Here is a 23448-nt window from a genome sequence, read left to right as displayed (position 1 = left end):
GATTGGCTTTGTGCCATCCTTAGAAGGCTTTCTCACACCTGCTGTGTGGTGTTCACAGTGCGGTTGGGAGGGACCACCAGGACAGGGCCACTGGCCTCAGGGCCCAGATTCCCCCTCCTGGCGTTCAAGGTCAGCCAGGTCCTCATAGCCTGCCACCACTGCCAGGCACAGGGGATTCTTGGGAAGGCTGGCAGTGCTGAGTGCCACCGCCATGTCCCCTTGCAGAGCGGCTAAGCCTGAAGGACCAGTTGATCACTCAGAGCCTGCTGGAGAAGCAGCAGATCTATGTGGAGATGGCAGAGATGAGCGGGCTCCAAGATCCCAGCCAGTCCCAGTTCCCTGGGCTCTTCCGTGGGGGTGACCCTGCCGAGACGCTGCAGGGGGAACAGCTCCTTAAGTCGGCCATGAGTGAGAGTAAGTCAATGCCCATCCTGCTATTAGTAGGCCTGCCTGGGTGGGCTACCAGGGAATCCAATCCAGGCCTGCATGCTGCCCTGTGCTGGCTGGTAAGGCCAAGGGCCAGCGCTAACCTCCAGATGCATGCTTAGACCTTGGGGCTGGATCTCAGGCCTAGTGCATCCTAGGCAACATCTCTCCACCAACCCCTTTCCTTTGGCTCTAAACCCTCCCCCCCACCCCACCCCACCCCCCCTTTTTTTTTTTTTTTTTTTTTTTTTGCCACTCCTGGAGCTTGAACTCTGGGCCTAGGCACTGTCTTTGAGTTCCTTTTGCTCTAAGCCAGCGCTCTACCACTTGAGCCATGGCTCCACTTCCTGGCTTTTTTGGGCAGTTTATTGGAGATGAGTCTCACAGACTCTTGCCGGGGGCTGGCTTTGTCCCATGATCCTCAGATATCAGCCTCCTGTGTAGCTAGGATTACAGGTGTGAGCCAGCTCCCTAAAGCACTTTTTCTGGAACCAGCAGTATTTCTCATGAGCCCTCATGGCCCCCAGGAGTGTGACAGTTACTGGTGTAGGTTCTCTTCTTTCTTCCTTCTTTTTTCTGGTCAGTGCCTTGTACTTGATAGGCAGGTACTCTACCACTGAGCCATGCCTCCAGCCCTGGGTTTTGCTGTTTTTTTTTTTGAGATAGGGTCTTACTTCTGGCCTCAGTATATACTTGAACTGTGATCCACCTTATTTTAAGGTTTTTATGATTGCTAGGGTGACAAGCATGTGTCACCATACCCAGATAAAGATTGAAAATGGATCTCGCAAATTTTTCTGCACAGGCTGGCCTTGAAGCATGATCTTTCCCCTTAGCAGCCTCCCAAGTTGCAGAGACTACAGGCGTGAGCCACCAGCTCCAGCCACATCTGTGCTGTCCTTCCACCCATTTCTCCTAGGGCCAATGTTCTTGGTCCCCAGAATATTTTGTGTATTCTTCCCCTAGGCCTGGAATATTTTCCCACCTCTTCACCTGGCCAAACACTTTTGTCCCTAGAGGGCCATGTCAGTCCCCAAAAGGTCACCCCGCAGCATGGCTGTCATTCCACAAGCAGTGCTCACACTCCTGTTTGCTACTGGGCTGGATGAAGCCTGGGCAGTCTTACTAAGCCCTTGGCCAGAGGCCTGGACTCAGCAGGCCCCTGGGTGGGCTAGAGGGGGAGGGGTCCCTCTACATGGCTACCCCATGGCCCTGGCCTCTAACTTAAGACTCTGATTGCCAAGTTCTGGTTGGGGTACCAAAGGGGAGAGAGGGAGGAGAAGTGGGAGGTTGGCCATCCTAGCCCGCCTCCACAGGGTGCCCATTCTCCGGTCTCCACAGTTGAGGGCATCCAAAGCTTAATCTGCAAGCGACTGGGCAGTGCCAATGGACAGATGGAGGAGGGAAATGGCCCCTCGGGCCTGCCCCGGAGGGCAGAGACTTTTGGGGGTTACGACAGCACTGGCAGCCCCAGCAGGAGTAAGTATGTCACCCCCTCTTCCACATCCCCCCAAATCTGGGTAGTATGACACCAGTGCTCAGCCGGTTGCTCTACCAAGATGCTATAGGAAGCATCTAGGCCTGCCTTTCCCACCTGGGCAGGGGCAGGGGTAGAGGAAGAAGCTTCCAGAGCCCCAATATCCTCATGCACTCGGCTTGGGGTTCCCAGGTGGCAGTTTTAAGAAGAAGGTCTATAGCAACGACCCCAGGCCTCGAGACTGGCGAGGCCCTGCCAGCAGCCTGGATGCGAAGCTCGGAGATGGCGACACGCCAGGAGGCAGCAAAGAGTCATGGCAGGCGGTACGTGGTTTATTGGGTAAACCATAGGGGGACATCTGGTTGCCTGTCCTTGGAGGATGAGCATGAGTGTGCTATTCTGGTTTAGTGGTGTCTCTCTGCCCAGGCTCCTGGCAAGGCAGCCAGTTTCATCCCCAGAAATAACAGGAGGCACCTGGGAGGGAGGCAGTGGGGGGAATGGGCCAGAGCAGGGGCTGTGGCTCCTCCCAGGCCAGGGGCCTGGAGTCCCAGGCCATCAGTCAGCGCAGGTGTAGTAAGCACCTGGGTACCATGCCTTTCTGGAACTTTCCTTCACCTTGACCCAGAAAGGTGGAGGCCAATGGCCTATGGCTGACTTTGAGGCCTAAACTGGCCTTTGAGTCTGGGACTGGCAATAAATTTCACACCCAAGCACCCCCTGCTGGGGAACTACTACTCCATCCCTTCATTCTCCAGACTCCCTCAAAATGGGCTGACCACACGGCCTCTACCCCTCATGGTGGCCCAGCCCTGGGCTTCTCTCGATCCCCTAAAGACGTGTCTTATGGCTGTAAGTGGCCCTGCCCTCCTTAGATACTGATGTGACTTTGTCCACTGCAGGCTGAGGTGCCTGGGGCAGAGACTGGCCCCCGTCTGCCTACTATCCTGGAGTCCGAGGTAGGTGTGTGGGGGGGGTTCCTCCTATCTCCCCAGGAACCAGCATGCATGCCCCACGGGACCTTGATGGCCACCCCAAAGTCTGTCTTTCCCTCTAGCTTGTCCAGCGAGTCCAGACATTGTCGCAGCTGCTCCTAGGCCTGCAGGTATAGGTGGGGTTGTGGACATCTGGGAGAGACCAGCCGTATGTGCCCACTTCCGATTGGTTGGGCCTAGGGCTTGTCTCTTACCGGCCCCGCCCCTGCAGGCTGTCATCGCGCAGCAGGACAGCTACGTGGAGATGCAGCGGGCGGCCATCCAGGAACGGGAGAAGCAGTTCAGGCTGCAGTCGACGCGTGGGAACCTGCTGCTGGAGCAGGAGCGGCAGCGCAACTTCGAGAAGCAGCGCGAGGAGCGTGCGGGTGTGGAGCGGCTGCAGAGCCAGCTGCGGCAGGAGCAGCAGCGCTGGGAGCGGGAGCGCGCGCGCCAGAGGCAAGAGCTGGAACTGGCAGGCGCGCGCTTGCAGGAGCGCGAGGACGAGGCGCGGCAGCTGCGCCTGCGCCTGGACCAGGAGCGCGCCGAGCTGGAGCAGCACCGCCAGGCCTACCAGCAGGACCTAGAGCGGCTGCGCGAGGCCATGCGCGCCATCGACCGAGAACGAGAGCGCCTGGAGCGCCAGGAGCTGCTGCGCCGGCTCAAGAAGCAGAACACTGCACCTGGGGCTCTGCCACCGGAGGCACTGGCCGAGGTGAGCTGCAGCCAGGCCATCCTGGCCCAGGGCAAGCGCAAGCTCCTAGATGCTCGGCTTGCACGCCTGTAATCCTAGCTACTCAGGAGGCTAAGATCTCAGATCTCAGCATTGCGCTTGGAAGCTATATAGCCAAGACAACAATTACCCACCAAAAGGCCAGACTGGAGGCATGACAAGTGCTAGAGCACCAAGCACCAATCTTGAGTGAAAAATGTAAGGGGCAGCACCCAGGCCCTGCCTGAGCTCAAACCCAAGTACTGGCTCAAAAAGGAATGGATGAATATTAATGTGTAGAGCACTTGCCTAGAATATGAGGCAGGAAAACCAGCTGAACCTAGGAGTTCCAGACCAGCCCAGGCAAAACTAAGTTAGCAAGACCCTACCTCAACAAACAAGCTGGTTGTGGCAGTACATACATACCTATCATCCCAGCTATTCAGAAGGCAAAGGGAGTGGAGCAGTTAGTGTCTGAGGTACCTGAGGTAAAAGTGCAAGACTCTGTCTTCCACACCAAGGGGCTAGAGGTATGGCTCAAGTGGTTGAGGGTACCTGCCTGGCAAACTGCCCTGAATTCAGTCCCCAGCACTGCCAATAATAAAAACAGATGCAGGGCTGGGCACTGGTGGCTCATGCCTATAATCCTAGCTACTCAGGAGGCTGAGATACTGAGGATCACAGTTCAAAGCCAGCTCAGACAGGAAAGTCCATAAGACTCTTATCTGTTTAACCACTAGAAAACTAGACGTAGCACTGTGGTTCAAAGTGGTAAAGCACTAACCTTGAGCAAAAGGAGCTCAATGACAGCACCCAGTCCCGTGATTGACAAAGCAGATGTGGGAGCTTGCATGTATTAGAGCAATCTAACAGCTCGCCCAACTCCATTGGGACATGCTTCCTGTCTTCTTCTCAGGCCCAGCCCCCAAGCCACACCCCCAGCTTCAATGGGGAAGGGCTAGAGGGGCCATTGGCCCCCACCAAAGCACCAGGGACCCGGATGAGCATGCTCCTGTCAGGGGCCGGGCCTGAGTGTGTGGAGCGCCCTGAGGTGGCTCGCAGGGACAGTGCTCCAGCCAAAAGTGACGTGCCCATCCAGCTGCTGAGCACCACCAACCAGACTCAGAGGCAGGCGGCTGTGCAGCAGCAGATCCCCACCAAGCTGGCCGCGTCCATCAAGGGCGGCAAGGACAAGGGCGGCAAGAACCGAGGCTCGCAGCGATGGGAGAGCTCAGGTAAGCTGCCCGGCGCAACAGGGTGCCCAGAGGCAAGCCAGAAGGGACCTGAGTGGCCAGCCTGAGAAGCCAACCGGAAATGACAGAACTTAGGCCTAGCCCTGCCTGATAATAAAGTGGAGGGACTTGGGGGAGATAGGCAGACAGGGGCATGGATGAGAAGTGGGCCTGTTCACGCAGGACCTCAGTCCTGACACAGATGGGGAGAGAGAGAGAGAGAGAGAGAGAGAGAGAGAGAGAGAGAGGCCCAGAGGCACTATGGTCCCTTGCCACCACCACCCCTGCCCCCGACATACAGAGAAAGCTCAGAATGTTCTAGAATGTTCTCTTCCAGAGACTGCATGGATGCTGTGGGTCACAAACAAAAGACATGTATGTGATGGGGAGCTGTGTCCTCTTCTCATTCCAATGTTCAATGACTCTTGGGGCCCCCTCTGACTGCCTGTGGTGTGGGGAGGGGGGATCAGGTTGAGGGGTGGTCTGGGGCAAGGATCGAGCACCTCCCACCCTCTTGCAGCATCATTTGACCTGAAGCAGCAGCTGCTCCTCAACAAGCTCCTGGGGAAGGAAGAGAATACGTCCAGGAACCGCCGCTCGCTCAGCCCTGTCCTGCCTGGCAGCCATGGTTCTGTGCCCACCCCAGGTGAGCCCAGCCTGGCCATGGAGAAGAGCAACCATCCACCACATCTGACCATGTCTCACACCCCCACTCCCCTCTCTTTTTCAGATCCCTGCTTCCCACCCCCAGCGGGGGGCCCACTTGTGCCCCCATCCCCCTCGCCGCTGCCAGCCACACCCATGGCCAGCAAGGAGGAAGCCAGCAAGGAAGATGTCATCTTCTTTTGAGGGGTCAACACCCCAGGTGCAGGCCCTGCTACGTCCTGCACAACCTCTGTGTCTAGAAAACGCCTCCCCATGGGGTGACCATGCCTGCTCAGTTGACCCTCTTTCTTGCCCAAGCACCCCCCTCCCAATGCCTACCTGGCCAGGCTCAGCCTGTTGGTGCTGCGATCTCTGGGTACTTTGTGTGGGATGGGGAGCCCCCGGGGACTCCCCTAGATCTGTGCAGGAGCTTGGGCCCATGCTCAGCCAAGGAGCTGCTTTGAACCAGAGCACCCTGTCAAGTAGGAAGAAGTGACCCCTCTCCCCCAGTTGGTTTTCTGGGCAGCAAGGAGCTGGAGGAGACAAAGCCTCCATGTCCAGAGGCCACCACCAAGCGTGGACATCATCAGGGCAGCTGCAAGGATGGATGTTCAAAGCTAGGCAGTCTCCCCTGCAGGGCAGAGACACACACCCCCCCAACAGTGACAGACCCTCAGCCAGCAAGTGAGGGGCCACAGGTAGGGTGGGCTATGGTGGCCTGCCAAGCGGCGCGGAGCTCAGCTTAAAGGGGGCTGACCACCCATTACCCTTGTAACTTGGCATAGATTTTTCTGAGCACTGCTTTTCAAGGGCACCCACCCATCTCACCCTTCAGTCTGTCTGGGACCTCAGCCCTCAGGCTCCAGCCAGGGCAGACACCCCCTAAGTGGAAGGGTCCCCAGTTTCCATGAAATGGATGTTTTCCCTGGGGCCCCTGGGCACTGGTATCTCCTCCATGCAGGTGTGTGAAGGAAAGGTAGAGGGACAGCAACACAGGTGGCTTGTGCAGGTGTCTCCTCCCTTGCATGGAGCCACTGCAGCCTGTGGGTGAACCACCACAGGAAAACGGGCTGACCTTCAGCGCCTACGGCCAGCCAGGCTGCTCAGAGCTGCCTGGCTTCCCAGGGCAGGACTTGGCAGCAGGACCAGGTCCAAGGCTGGTCATTATAGTTCTCCCGGGTTCTAGGACCCCAGCGAGGGCTAAGTGACCTGACTGGAAACCATGAGGAAGGGCCCCCAGGCCCCGGGCAGGTGGACAGACCGAAGCTGGGGGCCAGCCAGTGGTGGTGACAGGACTTAAGAGCACAACAATGACACCGTGTCCCTTGACTTTGTCCCCTCCGAACCTCAGCTTTGCCTGTACTTGTTCTCTTCCATTCATAGCCATCTCTCCTGTGTCCTGAGCACGGCCCCCTTACACACCTGTGCCATGTTCCAGTGTTTTGTACTTTTGTACTGAGTTATCCAAGCACTTTAGAAGAGCTGACTAACTCCTTGCTGTTAGAACCCTGCCTCGAACCAGTGACACCCCTGTCCCGCCCCCAGGGCCACACACATCTGTCCTCCTGAGCTGGCCTGTTCCAGTCCCAGCCAGAGACACCATGCAGTGGGCCTGGGTCCTGCTCTCTATGCACGAGGGCAGCTCTGATGGGGGCATCTCTCCCAGCACCCCTCAGCCATTCATGGCGGGGGGGGGGAAGCATTCTGTTTGCAAAGCTGGTGGCCTAGTGGCACTCGGGTGTAGGTGAGATCTGTGCACGTGGTCTCCACCCGTGGCCAACACAATCATTTCTGGTAATTATTTACGACGCCTCACTGCGTGCGACATTCCGGGACCAGATTCTAGCAATAAAAGTGTCTTGAGCGGATTTCTGATGGAAACATTCTTTGGGACTACAGGAGATTACCTGGTGCTCAGTCTTTGGACACAGGGTGGAACACTGGGGTGCAGGAAGGGGACAGACAGTGCTCTGGGGGTGTGGGACGGGGCAGATGTGACCAGTGGGAGCCAGGTGAAGTGACTAGTCCCTGCCCTGTTCCTCCTCCATGCCAGAGGCCACAGACTCATCCCAGGCCAAAGGGGAGCCAAATCTGGGGCTCTATAGTCCAGCCTCTTCCCCTGTGATCCCCTTAGCCTTCCTTTGTTTGACTACTCCCCTCCTGTGAGATCAGAGGGCACCCAAAAATGGAATGTGTTCACAAGGTCACTAAACGTGTGTGTAACAAGGAACCCCAGTGGCTCACACCTGTAATCCTAACTGCTTAGGGGGCTATCTGAGGAGGGCAGTTCAAAGCCAGCTCAGGCAGGAAAATCCATGAGAGTCATTTCCAATGAACCACCAGAAAACTGGAAGTGACGCTGTGGCTCAAAGTAGGAGAGCACTAGCCTTGAGCAAAAAAGATCTCAGGGACAGTGCCATGTTAAAAATACCCTAAGAGACCCCATAAGTAGCTACAGAGTGTGTGGGTTACAGACCAGTAAAACTAAAGGGCTAGGGGTTTAGGGTTCATTGGTCAAGCACCTGCTTAGGGCCACAGGCCCTGGGCCCACAAATAGGGTTAGAGTGTGGCTCCGTGGCTAAGGACTTGCCTAGCATAATGAGGTCCTGGGTACTGAGCTTTTTCCAGAAGGATCTGTCCACTTTTTCCTGCGTTCCTTTGTCCTTGTCGGGGGGGGGGGGGGGGAGGGGAGACGCAGGACACTCAAAGGACAGGCTAGGGGTACAGACAGCTCCCCACTGCAGCTCTGTGGGCTGTGTGAGGGGCCAGCCAGTGTGTGGCAGGACAGCGAGAGGCCAGAAGCTACCGGAGTATAAAGATGTCACACCACAGCCAGCACCAGAATGTTTAATCAGCTCTCTCCTGCTTTCTCCAAAATAACCAATTGTCACTGCAGCTCCCCAAGACTCCTCTTAGGGCCTGATGAGTCTCTTTCTCTTCATTGTTTAAGACACAAGGTCTCTTGGCCGCCCAGCAGGTGGGAGGCTGTGGAGCCCCCCTACCCACCCAAAGGCCTCTTCAAGCTCTGCTTCCCCTGGGGAATCCTGGGGTCCTCCCCACTGTGGTCCCTAGAAAGAAGTTCCTAGCACAACAGGCCTGGCTGTGCCTTGGGGGGATCTCACAGCAGCTCCTTGTCCCACCCACCCACAGGTTGTGCCCAGCTGCTCAATAAAAGACGCTGCCCTGGGGCCCTGGGTGGGGACCCACCTATGCCACCTGCCCCTCGGCCACATCAGGGGCTGCCAGCCTCGGCCTGGCTGTCGGTGCAGGCTGCCTGGTAGACACTGAGCAGGGAAGAAATGGTGCCCAAGAGGCCCACGAGCCATGGGGGGAAGCGGCCGGCCCACAACACGCCCTGTGGCAGCCAGTGGATGGCATTGGCCAGGTCAGCCAGGTTGCTGAGGAGAGTCAGGACCTCAGATCGAATCCGGGCACGCACCACCCTCCACTTGCTCCGCGACAGTGGGCTGTGGGTGCAGAGGGGAGCCACTCACCACCTGTCCTGCTGAGGCTCCAGCATCCCCAAGCATGCAGGTGGGACCCAGGGAGCCATGACAGTTTGCCTGTCAGGGGAAGGGCTGGGGCAGGGGAAGACAAAGGTGGTCACCCGGTTCCCGTGCATGCGCGTGCACGCGCGCCCACAAATACACACACACACACACACCCTTGTGCACTCTCAAATTTGGAGTGCCCAGCACAAATGGCTCATGCCTGTAATCCTAGCTACTCAGGAGGCGAAGATCTGAGGATCGCGGTTCAAAGCCAGCCTGGGCAGGAAAGTCCATGAGACTCATCTCCAATTAACCACTCAGAAAAAGCTGGAAGTGAAGATGTGGCTCAAATGATAGAGCACTAGCATTGACCAAAAGAAGCTCAGAGTCAGTGCCCAGGCCAGAGTTCAAGCCCCAAGACTTGGGGGGGGGGGGGGAAGAAGAAAATAATTGGTGAATGCTCAATGATCTGATGCATCCTCAAACCTATGCCTCCATCCCCTCAAATGCCTTGTGGCCTGGTGTGTAGGGTTTTCCCCTAGGATGAAAAAGCAACAGGAGGCTGAGATGTGAGAATCATGGTCCAAAGCCAGCCTGGGCAGGAGAGTCTTATCTCCAGTTAACCAGCAAAAAGCTGAAAGTGGAGCTGTAGCTCAAGTAGTAGAGCACTGGCCTCAAGAAAAGAAAATCTCATGCCCTGAGTTCAAGTCCCAGCACACACACCACACACAGGGTCGCTTCCCCCCAGTGAGGCCCTGCGACCGCATGCCCATCTGGTTGTGCAGAGCCATAGGTGGCTCAGCTCATGGGCCATGGGCGGGGGCCTCCCTGGGTGCCTCCTTGGGGAAGCCGGGACACTGCACCTCTTAAGACTGGCCTTGGGACTCCGCAGCTTCTGCCGCAGCCTGAGCACCATCCACAGTGACCTGCAACACACACAGGGGCCATGGGAACACGCAGCCAGGGCAGCAGAGGGCTCAGCTCCCCTAGGCCACATGAGACCACAACCATCGGTCCCCACAAAGCCTGCGGCTATGACAAGCCTTCTGCCACCAGTGGACAGTCCTGGGCCCTCCCGGATGGAGCCTGCCCCGGCCACATGAGACCTGCCTGGTGATGGACAAGATGGCAGAGCCACAGCTCCAGGTGCCTTCAGAGCCCAGCCCTGGTGCCCACCCTGCAGGCTCTGAGCACTGGAGGAAGACTGATGCTGGACATGGAGAGATGAGGCAGGCACCAGTGACAAGACGGGGCCTCAAAGATTCAAGAGGGAACCACAGCAGGGCGCTGTCATCCTAGCTACTCAGGAGGCTGCACTCTGAGGATCACAGATTAAAGCCAGCCCAGGCAGAAAATCCATTGAGATTATTACCTCCAATTAACCAGAAAGAAAAACAAAAGAAGTGGAACCATGGTGCAAGTGGTAGAGCACCAACCTGAAAGGAAAAAGCTAAAGGACAGCACCCAGGCCCTGAGTTCAAGCCCCAGTACTGGCACAAAAAATAGAAGAGAGAAGAAAAAAGAGAAGACAGGAGGGGGCAAAGGGAGGGTGCAAGTCTTCCCTGAACCCTCAGCTAGACATTAACTTGATGAGACTGATTTCAGGCTTCTGACCTCCAGGGATGTGAGATAACAAATTTGGGGGCAGTTTGTGCTGATTTGTTACATCAATTCTCAGAAGAAAACACAGGTCAAATAAAAGGAAAATGACCAAAAACCAAAGTGAAAAATCCACTCCCTCCCAGCAGAAAACAAGCTGCAAGGGCCAGTGCCCCTGCAGCCTTGCTGAGGAGACAGCACCTGGTACTGGGGCTGCTGCCTCTGGCTGACGTCACTCACCTGGCAACCCCTAGGAGCAGGGACAGGCCCCAGAGGGCTGTGCTCAGCGTCCACCACCAGGCAGAGTCCACAGGGAGGACCTTGGCATCGGCTGCCCAGGCCATGTGTTCACATGGGTAATACAGCTGGTCAGCTAAGTTACTCAGGACAGACAGTGACCGGACAAAAACATCCTCCTCCTGCAGGACAAGAGGGGGTATCAAACTCATCCACTGCTTTTGTTTTATTTGTTAGTCATGGGGCTTGAACTCAGGGCCTAGGAGTTGTCCCTGAGTTCTTTCACTAAAAGCTATCACTCTACCACTTTGAATCACAACTCCACTTCTAGATTGAGAGTGGCTAATTGGGGATAAGAGTCTCATGGACTTTCCTGCCTGATCTGGCTTTGAATCACAATCCTCAGATCTCAGCCTCCTGAGTAGCTAGGATTACAGGTGTGAGCCGCCAGCACTCTGACCCACTTCCCATTCTAATATTGTGGCCATAACACGTTGTGGTGAGATTTCTCTCCACCAGCCAGTGGCACTGGGCCACCTCTCATTTCAGGCCTCTCTAGAAAGGAAGGTCTGTTGGTGGGCTAGAGTGTCCCACAAAGCCCAGCCTTATTTTTCTCATGCCCTTGGGAGGAGATTTAAAACCCTGTACCTCAAACTGGTCATACATGGTTTATGTTTGTCATCCTAGCTATTTCAGGAAGCTGAGATCTGGGGCTGGGAATCTGGTTCAGTGGTAGAGTGCATGAAGCCCTGGGTTAGATTCCTTAGCACCACATAAACAGAAAACCCCAGACGTGGCACTGTAGCTCAAGTGGTAGAGTGCTATGCTATCCTTGAGCAAAAAGAAGCCAGGGATAGTGCTCCAGCCCAGAGTTCAAGCCCTAGGACTGGGAAAATTAAGAAAAAAAAAGCTGAGATCTGAGGATCAAGGTTCAAAGCCAGCACAGGAAGGAAAAGCCATGGGACTCTTGCCTCCAAGTAACCAGCAAAAGGCTGGGTAGAGCAGTGCCTCAAGTAGTAGAGCAGGAGCCTTGAGGGAAAGAGCTAATAAACAGTGCCCAGCCCAGGTCCCAGGTCCTGAGTTTAATTCCCAGGACAGGCACATAAACATATCCCAAAAGACCACAGGAGCTGATAAGAAATGAACTGTGAGGCAGTTGCTGGAGGCTCAAGCCTATAATCCTAGGCTGAGATTTGAGATCTGAGGATCACAGTTCAAAGGGAGCCCAGCAGGAAAGTCCGTGATACTCTTATCTCCAACAAACCACCAGAAAACTGGAAGCGGAGCTGTGACTCAAAATGGTACAGCGCTGGCCTTGAGCAAAAAGAGTCAGGAATAGCATGTAGGCCCTGAGTTCAAGCCCTATGACTGACAAAAAAAAAAAAAAAGGAAAAAAACCACAAAACTTTGTGAAATCCCATCTCAGCCAAAATAGTTTCATCCCAATTTTACCAGAAATATAAAAGAAAGGATCACGGTTCCAGGTTGGTGGGAAAAGGTATGTGGTTCAGGTGGTAGAGCACCAGCATAGCAAATTCAAGGATCTGAGTTCAATCTCCAGTACTGACAAATAATGACAATAATTATTATTATCGGGCTGGGAATATGGCCTAGTGGCAAGAGTGCTTGCCTCGTATACATGAAACCCTAGGTTCGATTCCTCAGCACCACATATAGAGAAAATGGCTAGAGTGGCGCTGTGGCTCAAGTGGCAGAGTGCTAGCCTTGAGCAAAAAGAAGCCAGGGACAGTGCTCAGGCCCTGAGTCCAAAGCCCAGGATGGCAAAATAAATAAATAAATAAATAATATTATTATCATAAAGTATCCATCAGAAACAGTTTGGGACAAATCCAGAAAACCCATTAGAGACCAAGACTGAAGGATCCCCTATTCCCCTCACAGCCCACAAACCCCTTTACCTCTGTCCCCAGGCCATATTGCTTGGTGTAGATGAACATGGCCAAGTCATCAAAGAGTCGCAGGACAGTCCTGCAGTGGCTGAGCTGGGCAGACACTGCCAGCAAGCGCGTCCCCATTTCTGACCTGGAGGGACATTGTTCAACCAGGACCCCGCCAACCAGCTGACAGCAGTACCCCAGCGTCCGGATCTAGGAAAGATCACAAGCAGTCAGCCCTGTAGGCTGAGCTGTGGAACCTCTGGGCTGGTCACGGGCTATGAAGGATTAAAGCTACAGGCAATCCTACACCAACAAGCCTCAAACAAAGAGAACAAGGTTGAAATGTCTATTTGTATCTACCTGGTTTGGCCAAAGCCCTCAGTTGGCACTGTCATCCAGCCCCCACACAAGACACAAAATAAACCTGCTTGGAATGCTTTAAGGGAGAAGAAACCCCACTCTAAAAGTGAGCTGGAACCTTGTGAAATAGGTGAGGCTCATCGCCTTTCTACCCTTCACTATTTCATGAACTTGCTGGTTCCAAGCCCTGCATAGTAGTGCACACCTATAATCCCAGCATTCAGGAAGCAGAAACAGGAGGATCACAAGTTCAAGACCAACCTGGTCTATAGTCAGTCTTTCACTCAAAAAAAAATTTTTAATTGCTGGTTCCGGTTGCGTTTTACTAGTAATTCCTTCCACCCTTGCTGTAATGTCCAGACGCTATAATTAGAAGGCAGTGGGGATTAAAACCTGAAATTCAATCACTTAGGTTGGAATCTAAATGCCTGGCCACCAATGCACCCACTGGCACAACCTAAACAGCTACCTGTAAGGGACTAGTAAGGACAAAGCTGAGTCTAGCCAAGCACTTGTGGTTCACACCTGCAATCCCAGCTACTCAAAGAGGCAGAAATCTGAAGATCAAGGTTCAAAGCCAGCCCTGGCAGGAAAGTCTGCGAGACTTTTTATGTCCAATTAACCAGCAGAAAGCCCGGAGTGGAGCTCTGGCTCAAGTGGTACAGTGCCAGCCTTGAGACAAAAATGCTCGAGGAGTTCAAGTACCAGCACTACAAGAAAAACTTAAAAAAAAAAAAAAAAGGAGCCAAGAGTCTAACTTCAGTAATTGCACAACGAGAGGAGATCGGACATAGGGGTGGCCTCCAAAATCCTAACTTTGGGGATAACACTGGCCGAGCCCGATTCCCAACGTCCAAACCCGGAAATGTGGTTGGTGACAAGCAAGTCGGGCTGGTGCCATCAGGTTCCCATGCTAGGGAACGCGTTTGGAGGTCACGAGGATCAGCGATCCTGAACGGCACCCCCCACGTCTCGCTGGCCTCAGTTTCCCCATCCCTGAGCTTGGCTTCAACTCCAGTCTCACCAGGCGGTCTCGACCCCTATACGACTCCAGCACAGACGCCAGACCGCTCAGCCCCGCCATGGCAACTCCGCCGTGACGTCACCACGTTTTGGGCGTCACCACGTTGTGGGCGTGTCGCGCCAGGGGGCGAGACCAGACGTGATCCATCCTGGGGGGGGGCGGGAGGGAATAGGCGCGCACTTGCGTTCTGCGCAGGCGCGGCAACTGCCCTTTGTCCCAAATCTTGAGCTGTTTTTTCCTTTTTCCTTTTTATCTGCAAACAAAAACAAACAAACAAACCGGGGTTGCAAAACTGAGGTGGCCGCGTGGACCCCCAAAGTGATTTCCCAAGCTTGCTGTAATCAATGTGCCCCGATAAATTGATCAACTATTTACTCAAAAATATTGCAAAATTAACTAGTTACCCACACGCAAATAAAAATTTCAAGCAAAAGTACCAACCAGTAGCTCACATTTTTCTTTTCTTAAAAAAAAAAAAAAAAACGTCTCCAGCTGCACCCTTCTTGCATTCTCTGCTTTCAGAGAGCTTATGTGATCTTTATAATATCATAAAGCATGATCAGATGTTAATTAAGGAAATGGAGAGGTCGTTGGAGAAGAATAGAGGAGAATCTCCTAAAGGGAGTAGGGCACTCTTCCCGAGAGGGGTGACTGCCCACCTGTGTCATATTTTAAAGCTTTGGAATTTTGTGCAATAGCCATGTAGCCCTCAGGGAGAGGACCTAACAATAGCTATGCATTATCTCATCAAAACAAATCAAGAATTTACGGAAACTAAACACCCATTTCCTCCTTTTGTTCTTATCAAGGTAAAATTCATATAACATTAAGTTCACCATTTGAAGACATAGGAGCTAGAGACATTCCATAAGTCACATATCCTATACCCATAGCTCCCTTGCTAGTTTCAAAGTATTTTTGTCAGCTCCCAAAAGAGACCCTCATAGGACACCACAAAATATGCCCCTTTAGCCATTCAAACCTGTAACCCTACCTACTTGGGAGGCAGAGATAGGATTGCAGTTCCAGGCCAATTCAGAGCAAAATAAAAATTGTTGAGTACAATGGGGCATGCCTGTTAACCTTTACAACGAAGGGAAACACAAATGGAATGATCCTATGTTTTAGATCAGCCTGGGCATAAAGAGGACATACTAGCATAAAAAGTGACTGGCAGAGTGGGGTTAAGTGGTCACATTTCTGCTTAGCAAGTGAGAGATACTGAACTCAAAAACCCCAGTACTTTCCCCACTCCCAAAATGATTCCTTGTTGTAAAGCTTATACTGAGCTAAAGTAAAGGCATTTCCCACTATTTGCCCAAAAGGGAGACATGGGGCTGGGAGTATGGCCTAGTGGCAAGAGTGCTTGCCTCGTATACATGAGGCCCTGGTTTGATTCCCCAAAAGGGAGACATAAGTTTTACCAAAGTGTCTTCTATCAGGAAGGGCAAAGGTTGATTGCCAAAGACAGCTTGTATCTATCCTTTATCTTCCTACCCATAATTACACACGATCAGAGACTCAAAGTCCTTCTACTTTGTCCATTCCCTGCCCCGGCACCACTCCTGGTGAAAGAAGTTAGAAAAGCAGAAATTGTAACCCTGTCATCACCCACATATAGTGAGCTAAGCATGTTAATGAGTGTTTTTTCTTTCTTTTTTTTTGGAGGGGGGGCAGTCCTGGGACTTGAACTCAGGGCCTAAGCACTGTCCTTGACTTCTTTTTGCTCAAGGCAAGCACTTTACCTCTTGAGCAATAGCGCCACTTTGGGCTTTTTCTATATATGTGGTACTGAGGAAGTAAACCCAGGGCTTCATGTATAGGAGGCAAGCACTCTACCTACCACTAGGCCATATTCCCAACCCAATGAGTGTTTTTTCTTATCCTTTTTTTTTTCTTTTGGTAGGTCCTGGGTCTTGAACTCAGAGCCTGGGCACTATCCCTGAGATTCTTTGTGCTCGAGGCTCTACCACTTGAGCCACAGTGCCACATACGGCTTTTTCTGAGTAGTTTGTTGGACATAAGAATCTCATGAGCTTTATTGCCTCGCTGGCTTTGAACCAGGAATGGAACCCAGGGCTTCATGTATACAAGGCAAGCACTCTTGCCACTAGGCCATATTCCCATCCCCAAGCTGGGCTCTTTTCTAGGCTCAGAAACACACAGGGAGCTTTGCAAGCTCTGCCCTACCCCAGCATTCCCCAGAGCCAGATTTGGCCTTTGAGAAACAGACAAGCTCACAGCTGGCCTTGGTGTTGCTAGGCACTGGTTTGGCAGCCACAGCTGGGCCCCTGCCAGTGTCCTCTTGCTGGATGTAAACAATTCCACTGGACACCAACTTCAGACAAGGCCACTGTGTGACTGGCAGGGAGAAGACAAAACAGGCTTTCTCCTAATCACATCTGAGCATAGACAAAACATGACTACAAAGGAGGCAGAGCAGTCTCCTGTCCAGAAGGAGTGACTCATAACCTCCCCTTCACTGGCACAGCTTTACTTCTGCTTTTTTCTTTTCTGGAAGCCTTGAGGTTTGACCTCAGAGCCTTGCGCTTGCTAGGCAGGCTTCTACCACTTAAACTACAGCCCCTACCTCTTGAGACATGCCCCCTATCACTAAGACACGCCCCCACTGCTGAGAAACGTCCCACCTCTGAGACACATCCCTACTGCTGAGACATGACCCTACCACTGATATACACCCCTACTACAGAGCCAAGTCCCCACCACCGAGCCACGCCTCTACCACTGAGCCACACCCCAAATGCTGAGCCACACTCCTACAGTTGAGTGACACCCTTAGTGCTCAGGCCTCTACTAATGATCTGTGGTCCTACCACTAATCCATGTCCCCACTGCTGAGACACACCCTGCCGCTGAGACACGCCCTCATCACTGAGATATGCCCTCTGCTTATACACCTACAGCTGAGACACCACGACTACTGAAACATGCCTTCTAATACTTGAGCTTTCTGTTTAATACTGCAGGTTTCTTTCCCTTTAGGCATTTTTCAAATAGGGGTCTCACATTTATACCTGTGCCATTCCAGACCACCACCCTCCTGTTCACATTTGTGATGCGCCACTAACTCCAGCTTTGTGTTGGCCAAAATGAGATGTCATGGACTTTGTGCCCAGCCTGGCCTTGAGTCATGATCTTCCCAATCTCTGCCTCCTGTCTCTGGGATGACAGTTAGAAACCCATCTCCCAGTGCTTTCTACCAGCCCCTTACTTTGTGCACTAGTAAGATAGATACCCAGTGGAACCACTAATAAGCCTGAATTAATTCAACCACACACATGCTCCTATTGCCAGGTGCAAGAGTCATAAGCTCCCTTCATCCTGAGAGGTCGCCTCTGCCCCTGCCACTGTTGCCATGGAGAAGGAAGCTAGAGCCCATCAGAGTTCTGTTACTTTATTCCACAGTTACCTGACTAAGGAAGATCACGGCTCAGATTCTCCTAGCAACTATTTTGGAGTCTCCTCAACTTTCAGCTATTTCAGGTTGCAAAATGATCAAAACAACAAAAAGCTTGTACACTTCAAAACTATCTTTACTGGCTGGTAGTGATGGCTCAGGCCTCTAATCCCAGCCACTGGAAAAGAAGAAATTTGAAAAAAAAAAAAAAATCACAGGTTGATAACCCAGAGCCCAGTTCTCCTGTGGGTTCACAGGAACACCCTTGCCAGAAAACAAACACACACATAAAACAAAGAATAAAAACAAACAACTGGGCACCTGTAAATCCTAGCTACTCCGGAGGCTGAGATCTGAGGGTCAAGGTTCAAAGTCAGTCTGGTTAAGGAAAGTCTGTGAGATTCTTATCTACAGTTAACCAGCAAAAAGCCAAAAATGTAACCAGGCACCAGTGGTGGCTCACATCCGTAACCCTTGCTACATAGGAGGTTGAGATCTGAGGATCATGGTTCCAAGCCAGCTCAGGTAGGAAAGTCTGTGAGACTCTTTTTTTGTTGCTGTTTTGGGCTGGTTCTGAGACTTGGGCACTGTCCCTGAGCCTCTTTTGCTCAAGGCAAGTGCGCTACCACTTGAGCCACAGTGCCAATTCCGGTTTTTTGGTTTTTTTTGAGTCGTTTGTTGGAGATAAAAGTCTCACGGAGTTTCCTTCCCCCGATGGCTTCAAACCACAATCCTCAGATCTCAGCCTCCTGAGTGGCTAGGATTAAAGGTGTGAACCCCAGCGCCCAGCCCATGGGAATCTTATCCTCCAGTTAATCACAGAAAAGCTGGAAGTGGGGCAATGACTTAAAGTGGTGGAGTGCCAACCGTGAACAAAAAGAAATCTCAGGGGCAGCACCCAGGCACCGAGTTCAAGTCCCCAAACCGGCAAAAAAAACAAAACAAAACAGAAGTGAAGCTGTGGTTCAAGTGGTATAGCGGCAGCCTTGAACAAAAAATCTCAGGGACAGAGCACAGGCCTTGAGTTCAAGCCCCAGGACTGGCGCGCGAGCGTCCCCAGCGGTCTCCGCTCAGCCCCCTGTCCTATCCCCCTTGTAGGTGGCACGGGGGGCCATGCTGGGCCCCGACGCCCTCCCGCTGTGCCCGGAGGCGCTGCGGGACTACCTCAGGGCCTCGCACTTCTCAATTGGGCCCGACCCGCGTCTGCACCACGAGGCCAGACGCTCCAAGTCGCACGTGGACTTCCCAGCCTATCCAGCCACCGCGGCGGTGCAGCCGAGCCGGCCGCCGTCGCCCTCGCAGCTCTTCCCCCATGACCGGCGCTGGGAGGCCGACGGGCTGGTGCCCGAGATGCGCCGCGCGTTCGCGTCCACCTGCGCGCCGCCGCCGGAGACGCGGGAGCAGCGGCGGGAGCGCGCGCGCGTCCTGCAGGCCAGCCACCTGCGCGTGCACGCGGACGCGCGCGCCGGCGTCAGCCAGTCCCTGGAGCGCGCTGCCTATGGCTGGCCAGACATGCCGCCGCATGCAGCCCGCGAGCAGATCCGAGGCGCGCGCCTCATCTTCGACCGGGACTCCGTGCCAGCCGGCGACAAGGACAAGCTGGGCATCCCGCCCACCACGCACCAGGCACACTTCCCGCCCTACGCCAAGAGCCCACCGCCCCGCGCGCCCTCCTACCACCTGGGTGAGCGCACCCTGGGGCGCCGGCAAGGAGGGGGCAGTTGTTCCAGCCACACATCCCCCAAACCAAAGGAAGCAAAACACACTCCTACCTCCCCTCCACCTGGGGACATGTGGGGAAGTCTGGAAACAGGCCTGTAATCCCAGCTATTCAGGAAACTGAGATCTGAGGACACCAGTTCAAAGCCTGCCCAAGCAGGAAAGTCCATGTGACTCTTAACTGCTTATGCTTAGCTTATGCTGGTGTTTTGCAGTTGGCTCAAGTCTAGGCTTGTCAATTCAAATATCTTTGCACGGAGAAGCAGGCAATCATTTCTATTCATCCAACCCTTTTTTGTTGTTATTGTTGTTGTCTGTCATGGGGTTTGAACTCGGGGCCTAGGCGTTGTCCCTGAGCAGTTTTGTGCAAGGCTAACGTTCTACCACTTTGAACCAGAGCGCCATTTCCAATTTTCGGTGGTTCATTGGAGGTAAGAGTCTCATGGACTTTCCTGTCTGGCCTGGCTTGGACCCATGATCCTCAGATCTCAGCTTCCTGAGTAGTTAGGATGACAGTTGTGAGCTACCAGTGCCTAGTTTCCTTCACTCCTTTCTCTCCTCACCCCCCCCTCCCTACTTCCATCTTCAGGGGGTCCCAACACTCTCAAGTGGAACTACACGGGTCCCATAGAGACCTCCTACTTAAGACAGTTCCCGGACCTTCCAGGCCCACCTGCTCTCATGTGTAAGAGGGTAAGTAGAGGCTGCCACAGTGGCTTCTCGGGCGGGCAGATAGCCACACCTCCTGGATGGATGTGGTCTTGCAATCCCTCTGTACACACAGGCCTCCTCCTCCGTGCAGCTGGGAGACTGCAGTATTGGCTATGCCCACATGCGTTCAGACCTGAAGCAGATGTACACCCCTCAGGAGCTCTCCCCAGACAGGTACAAAGGGATCCACCAAGATGAGACGATTGGCATGTGTGTGTGCCTGCACCTCTGTGTGTGTGTGTGTGTGTGTGTGTGTGTGTGTGTGTATGTGTGTATGTGTGTGCCTGTGTTTGTTCATCCTGGGGCTTGGACTCAGAACCTGGGTGCTGAGATTATTTTTCTCAAGGCTGGCTCTCCACCACTTGAACCACAGCTCTACTTTTGGCTTTTTGCTGGTTAATTGGACATAAGAATCTCACAAACAAGGGGGCTGGGAATATGGCCTAGTGGCAAGAGTGCTTGCCTTGTATACCTGAAGCCCTGGGTTCAGTTCCTCAGCACCACATATATATAGAAAAGGCCAGAAGTGGCGCTGTGGCTCAGGTGGCAGAGTGCTAACCTTGAGCAAAAAGAAGCCAGGGACCAGGCTCTGTGGGTTTGCATGTGGGGACCTGTGCATTCCAGGGTCCCTGTGGGCACCTCTGGCAGCGAGCAGGGGACATAACCAAAGGAGATGGGACATGGTAGCATTTGGGTCTTATGTCACCATTCCAAGATACAGCTCTGACCCAAAAGCTCCACAGAGCAGCAGAACACAGGGCAGCTCCCAGCAAAGCACTGGTCATGGGATGATTCCTCTCATGTCCAGCACTAATGGAACAGGACAGAGAGGCGACTGAGGGGCTGGGGACCATGCCTGGGGCCTGCTTGTGTGCCAAACCCTTACCTTGGAAGTCCCTGAGTCTCATGGCACATGCCTCAACTGCCTTTCTCTCCTCCTCGGCCTTGCTGAAGGGCCCCTCCTCATCATCAGGACAACTGCAGAGAGGGGACAGATGGCATCAGCTCCCTGGCTGGCTGGCTTCAGACATGGATGCTAGAGTCTAAGCCCCAGGACTGGCAAAAAAAAAAAAAAAATCTCACAGACTTTCCTGCTGGGACTGGTTTGAACCTAGCTCCTCAGATCTCAGTCTCCTAAGAAGCTAGGATTACAAGCCTGAGCCACAGCACCCAGCAGGAGCCAATACTCTTATCTCTGAAGTTTCTACCCTCTGGCAGAGAAATCACACTGACCCCACCAAGTTGCCCACAACAGCCTCGCCTGACTGGGCCATTCTGTCCCTGTCCCCTTTCCTGGGAGCTGCCAGGAACCACAAGTGATCTACTCTCTCTTACCCAAGGTATGACAAAGCCCAGGCTAGAGCCCAGCTCCACCAAGGAAACATTAATCCTGGAGATGGCCACTTTTATGACAGGACAACTATGAACGATCATTTCTACCCCTGGGAGCCAGGTGGGAATCTGCTAGATGTCTGCCCAGTGCCTAACTCCTTGGGCAGCTTCCCTAAAGCTGCTCAACTTTTTCTCTACCATTGGCAGAGCCTTTTATTTCCTCCCATAATATGACTCCGGAGTCCCACATTTTGAAAGGAAATTGGCGTCCTGGACCGGGCAGCCTCGATACCTCCATGCAGTATTTCTTCGGCCAGGTCAGCAGGAAGGGGGACACATTTCCCTCAGGGAAAGAGGCGTCCAAGGTAGAGCAAATAGCAAGTGCAAAGGTCCTGAGGTGGGAGTGAGCTTATAGGGGAGGATATCCTGAATCCATTGCATGATGGAGGATGAGTCACTTAAAACTCCCAGCCTCAGTGGCTCAGTCTGTAAAATAAGACTGCAGGCTTGATTCTCAGAACCAAGGAGCTGTCCAAGGTCATACAGGACCCACCGACGCCTTCCCAATGGGCTGGGGCCATCGGAGCTTCCCAGATACCTGTCCTGTGGTCCTACAGCCCCCGCCTGCGACCCAGCCACCCAGCCGCCACTTGTCTCATGAGAAACAGAAGGATCACGTGATCCTAGGAGAGGAGAAGCAGCTCGGAGAGTTCTTCCATACCACCATGGGCTCAACTTTCCGCCCCTCAGATATGCGGCCAACAGAGAAAGCCCCCAGCCTTCATTTGTTGCCCAGCAACTTGCCACAGGGCACAGGCGGTGAGCACGATCTGGTCCCAACCCAGAAAGCCCCGCCCTTGCCTGGAAAGACCACGCCCCTCGCACTCTGACCACGCCCCACTCGTGGATCTTGTCATGCCCCTTATAAGCTCTGCTCTGATCAAGCTTCTTACTGCCCTGGCCACGCCCCCTGCTCTGGCTCCAGCCTTCTGAAAGATGAAATCCCACTCTAAATTGTCCAAGATCCCAATGTCAACCAGGGACAAATCTCATCCTTGTTTCCTCTCCCCCACTGCAGCTGCCTCAACGTGGCCACACCCATTTGGGGGGCCAGCCATACTCCGCCCCTTTCTCTACCCACCTGTACCCAATCCTAACCCCTCATCTGTCAAGCACTGGCCCCGCCCTCACAAGCTGGTTGGCCCCACCCCTGTGAGCTATTTGGTCCCGCTCCTTGGCCCTTCTGGTCTAGCCCCGCCCCACTCCATCCTAACTATGCTTCACTTGCCAGGCATCCTTAGTCTTTCACATCTCCTCCCCTCCTCTTTTCTGACCCCAATCCAAATCTCCAGAAACACAATTTTTAACCGAGAGCCAGAGAATGTTGAAGCCGCACCGAGCAGCCCCAGCCACCATAATGCCAGAGATACTATGGCGGGTGAGAGGAGGGAAAAGGATCACAAGGTCACTCCCCCCCCACTCCCCCCCCCATGGAACAATTATACTGAATTCCTGCCAAATCCCTTAGGGTCAACCCCAGAGCTGAGGTCACTCCTGGGAGACCCTGTCAAGCCAGATGGAACCCTTCTGGCCCACTCCCCAATCACCAGGCAAACCTGGCTGAGCTTCTGTCCTCAGGGTGGTCTGGAGATGACCATTGGGTGGCCAGGGTGGGTTGGCCCTCCCGCAGGCAACCCCATCCCATTGTTACCCCACTTCTGCAGTGCAAATACAGCCACATGGAGCCCCCGCTGGGTGATCAGCGCTTCTTGTCAACCAGCTACAAAGATGAGTTTCCTTTCAAGAATGTGAGGCCTCTGGTGCTGAAACCGAGTACTATAAATGAGAGTCATTTGCTTCTAGGTTCCCCTCAATGGTGGGGCTGTTGGGGCAGGAAAGTAGACCCTCGAGCCCCCCAAATCCCTATGAACCCATGTCTCAGCCAGCAATAAATCATCTTGACAGCAGGCCTCTGTCAGTATTGGTTTGATCATCTGTAAAATAGAAAGAAGTAAGCCAGATGTGGTTGGCTCAGGCCTATCATCCTAGCTACTCAGAAGGTTGAAATCTGAGAATCATAGTTTGAAGCCAGCCTGGGCAGGAAAGTCTTGTGAAACACTTTATCTCTAATTAACCAGCAAACAGCCAGAAGCAGAAGTGTGGTGTGAGTGGTAGAACACCAGTGTTGAGTGGAAAAGG

The 23448-nt window shown here is 53.5% G+C and overlaps 3 protein-coding genes across 6 annotated transcripts in view; 2 read left to right on the top strand and 1 right to left on the bottom strand.

Moving 5' to 3' along the window:
• Arhgef18 (Rho/Rac guanine nucleotide exchange factor 18) overlaps positions 1-7325 on the top strand; it is a 74398-nt gene extending 67073 nt beyond the window's left edge. For all 3 annotated transcript variants that reach the window (XM_048342146.1, XM_048342144.1, XM_048342145.1), the window contains 9 exons: positions 226-414; positions 1768-1905; positions 2096-2226; positions 2803-2859; positions 2958-3005; positions 3107-3586; positions 4500-4818; positions 5336-5461; positions 5546-7325. In XM_048342146.1, coding sequence (XP_048198103.1) covers positions 226-414; positions 1768-1905; positions 2096-2226; positions 2803-2859; positions 2958-3005; positions 3107-3586; positions 4500-4818; positions 5336-5461; positions 5546-5664 — 1607 coding nt within the window. In that variant the 3' untranslated portion in view covers positions 5665-7325. The remainder of the gene's footprint in view (positions 1-225; positions 415-1767; positions 1906-2095; positions 2227-2802; positions 2860-2957; positions 3006-3106; positions 3587-4499; positions 4819-5335; positions 5462-5545) is intronic.
• Positions 7326-8291: 966 nt separating this feature from the next.
• Positions 8292-14147, bottom strand: Pex11g (peroxisomal biogenesis factor 11 gamma). 2 transcript variants are annotated; one of them, XM_048342161.1, is made up of 5 exons: positions 14070-14147; positions 12707-12895; positions 10791-10969; positions 9815-9877; positions 8292-8927 (listed from the first exon to the last, which is right to left on the bottom strand). In XM_048342161.1, exons 1-5 carry the CDS (start codon positions 14127-14129, stop codon positions 8693-8695), a joined length of 726 nt encoding a protein of 241 aa, XP_048198118.1. In that variant the 5' UTR covers positions 14130-14147; the 3' UTR covers positions 8292-8692. The 2 variants fall into 2 exon arrangements, with proteins under 2 accessions (XP_048198118.1, XP_048198119.1); XM_048342162.1 differs by having other exon boundaries at positions 12707-12830; positions 14070-14140.
• A 1253-nt stretch (positions 14148-15400) lies between these two features.
• Tex45 (testis expressed 45) lies at positions 15401-23201 on the top strand. Its single transcript, XM_048340651.1, has 9 exons — positions 15401-15412; positions 18586-19171; positions 19796-19899; positions 19991-20091; positions 21258-21370; positions 21457-21566; positions 21867-22068; positions 22602-22687; positions 22974-23201. Exons 1-9 carry the CDS (start codon positions 15401-15403, stop codon positions 23199-23201), a joined length of 1542 nt encoding a protein of 513 aa, XP_048196608.1.
• The last annotated feature ends 247 nt before the right edge of the window (positions 23202-23448 follow it).

The sequence above is a fragment of the Perognathus longimembris genome, chromosome 3 (genome assembly GCF_023159225.1).
Source record: "Perognathus longimembris pacificus isolate PPM17 chromosome 3, ASM2315922v1, whole genome shotgun sequence".
NCBI classification, from domain to species: domain Eukaryota; kingdom Metazoa; phylum Chordata; class Mammalia; order Rodentia; family Heteromyidae; genus Perognathus; species Perognathus longimembris.
Note: the sequence above shows the minus strand (reverse complement) of the source record. Positions and strands in the feature narration are given on the sequence as shown.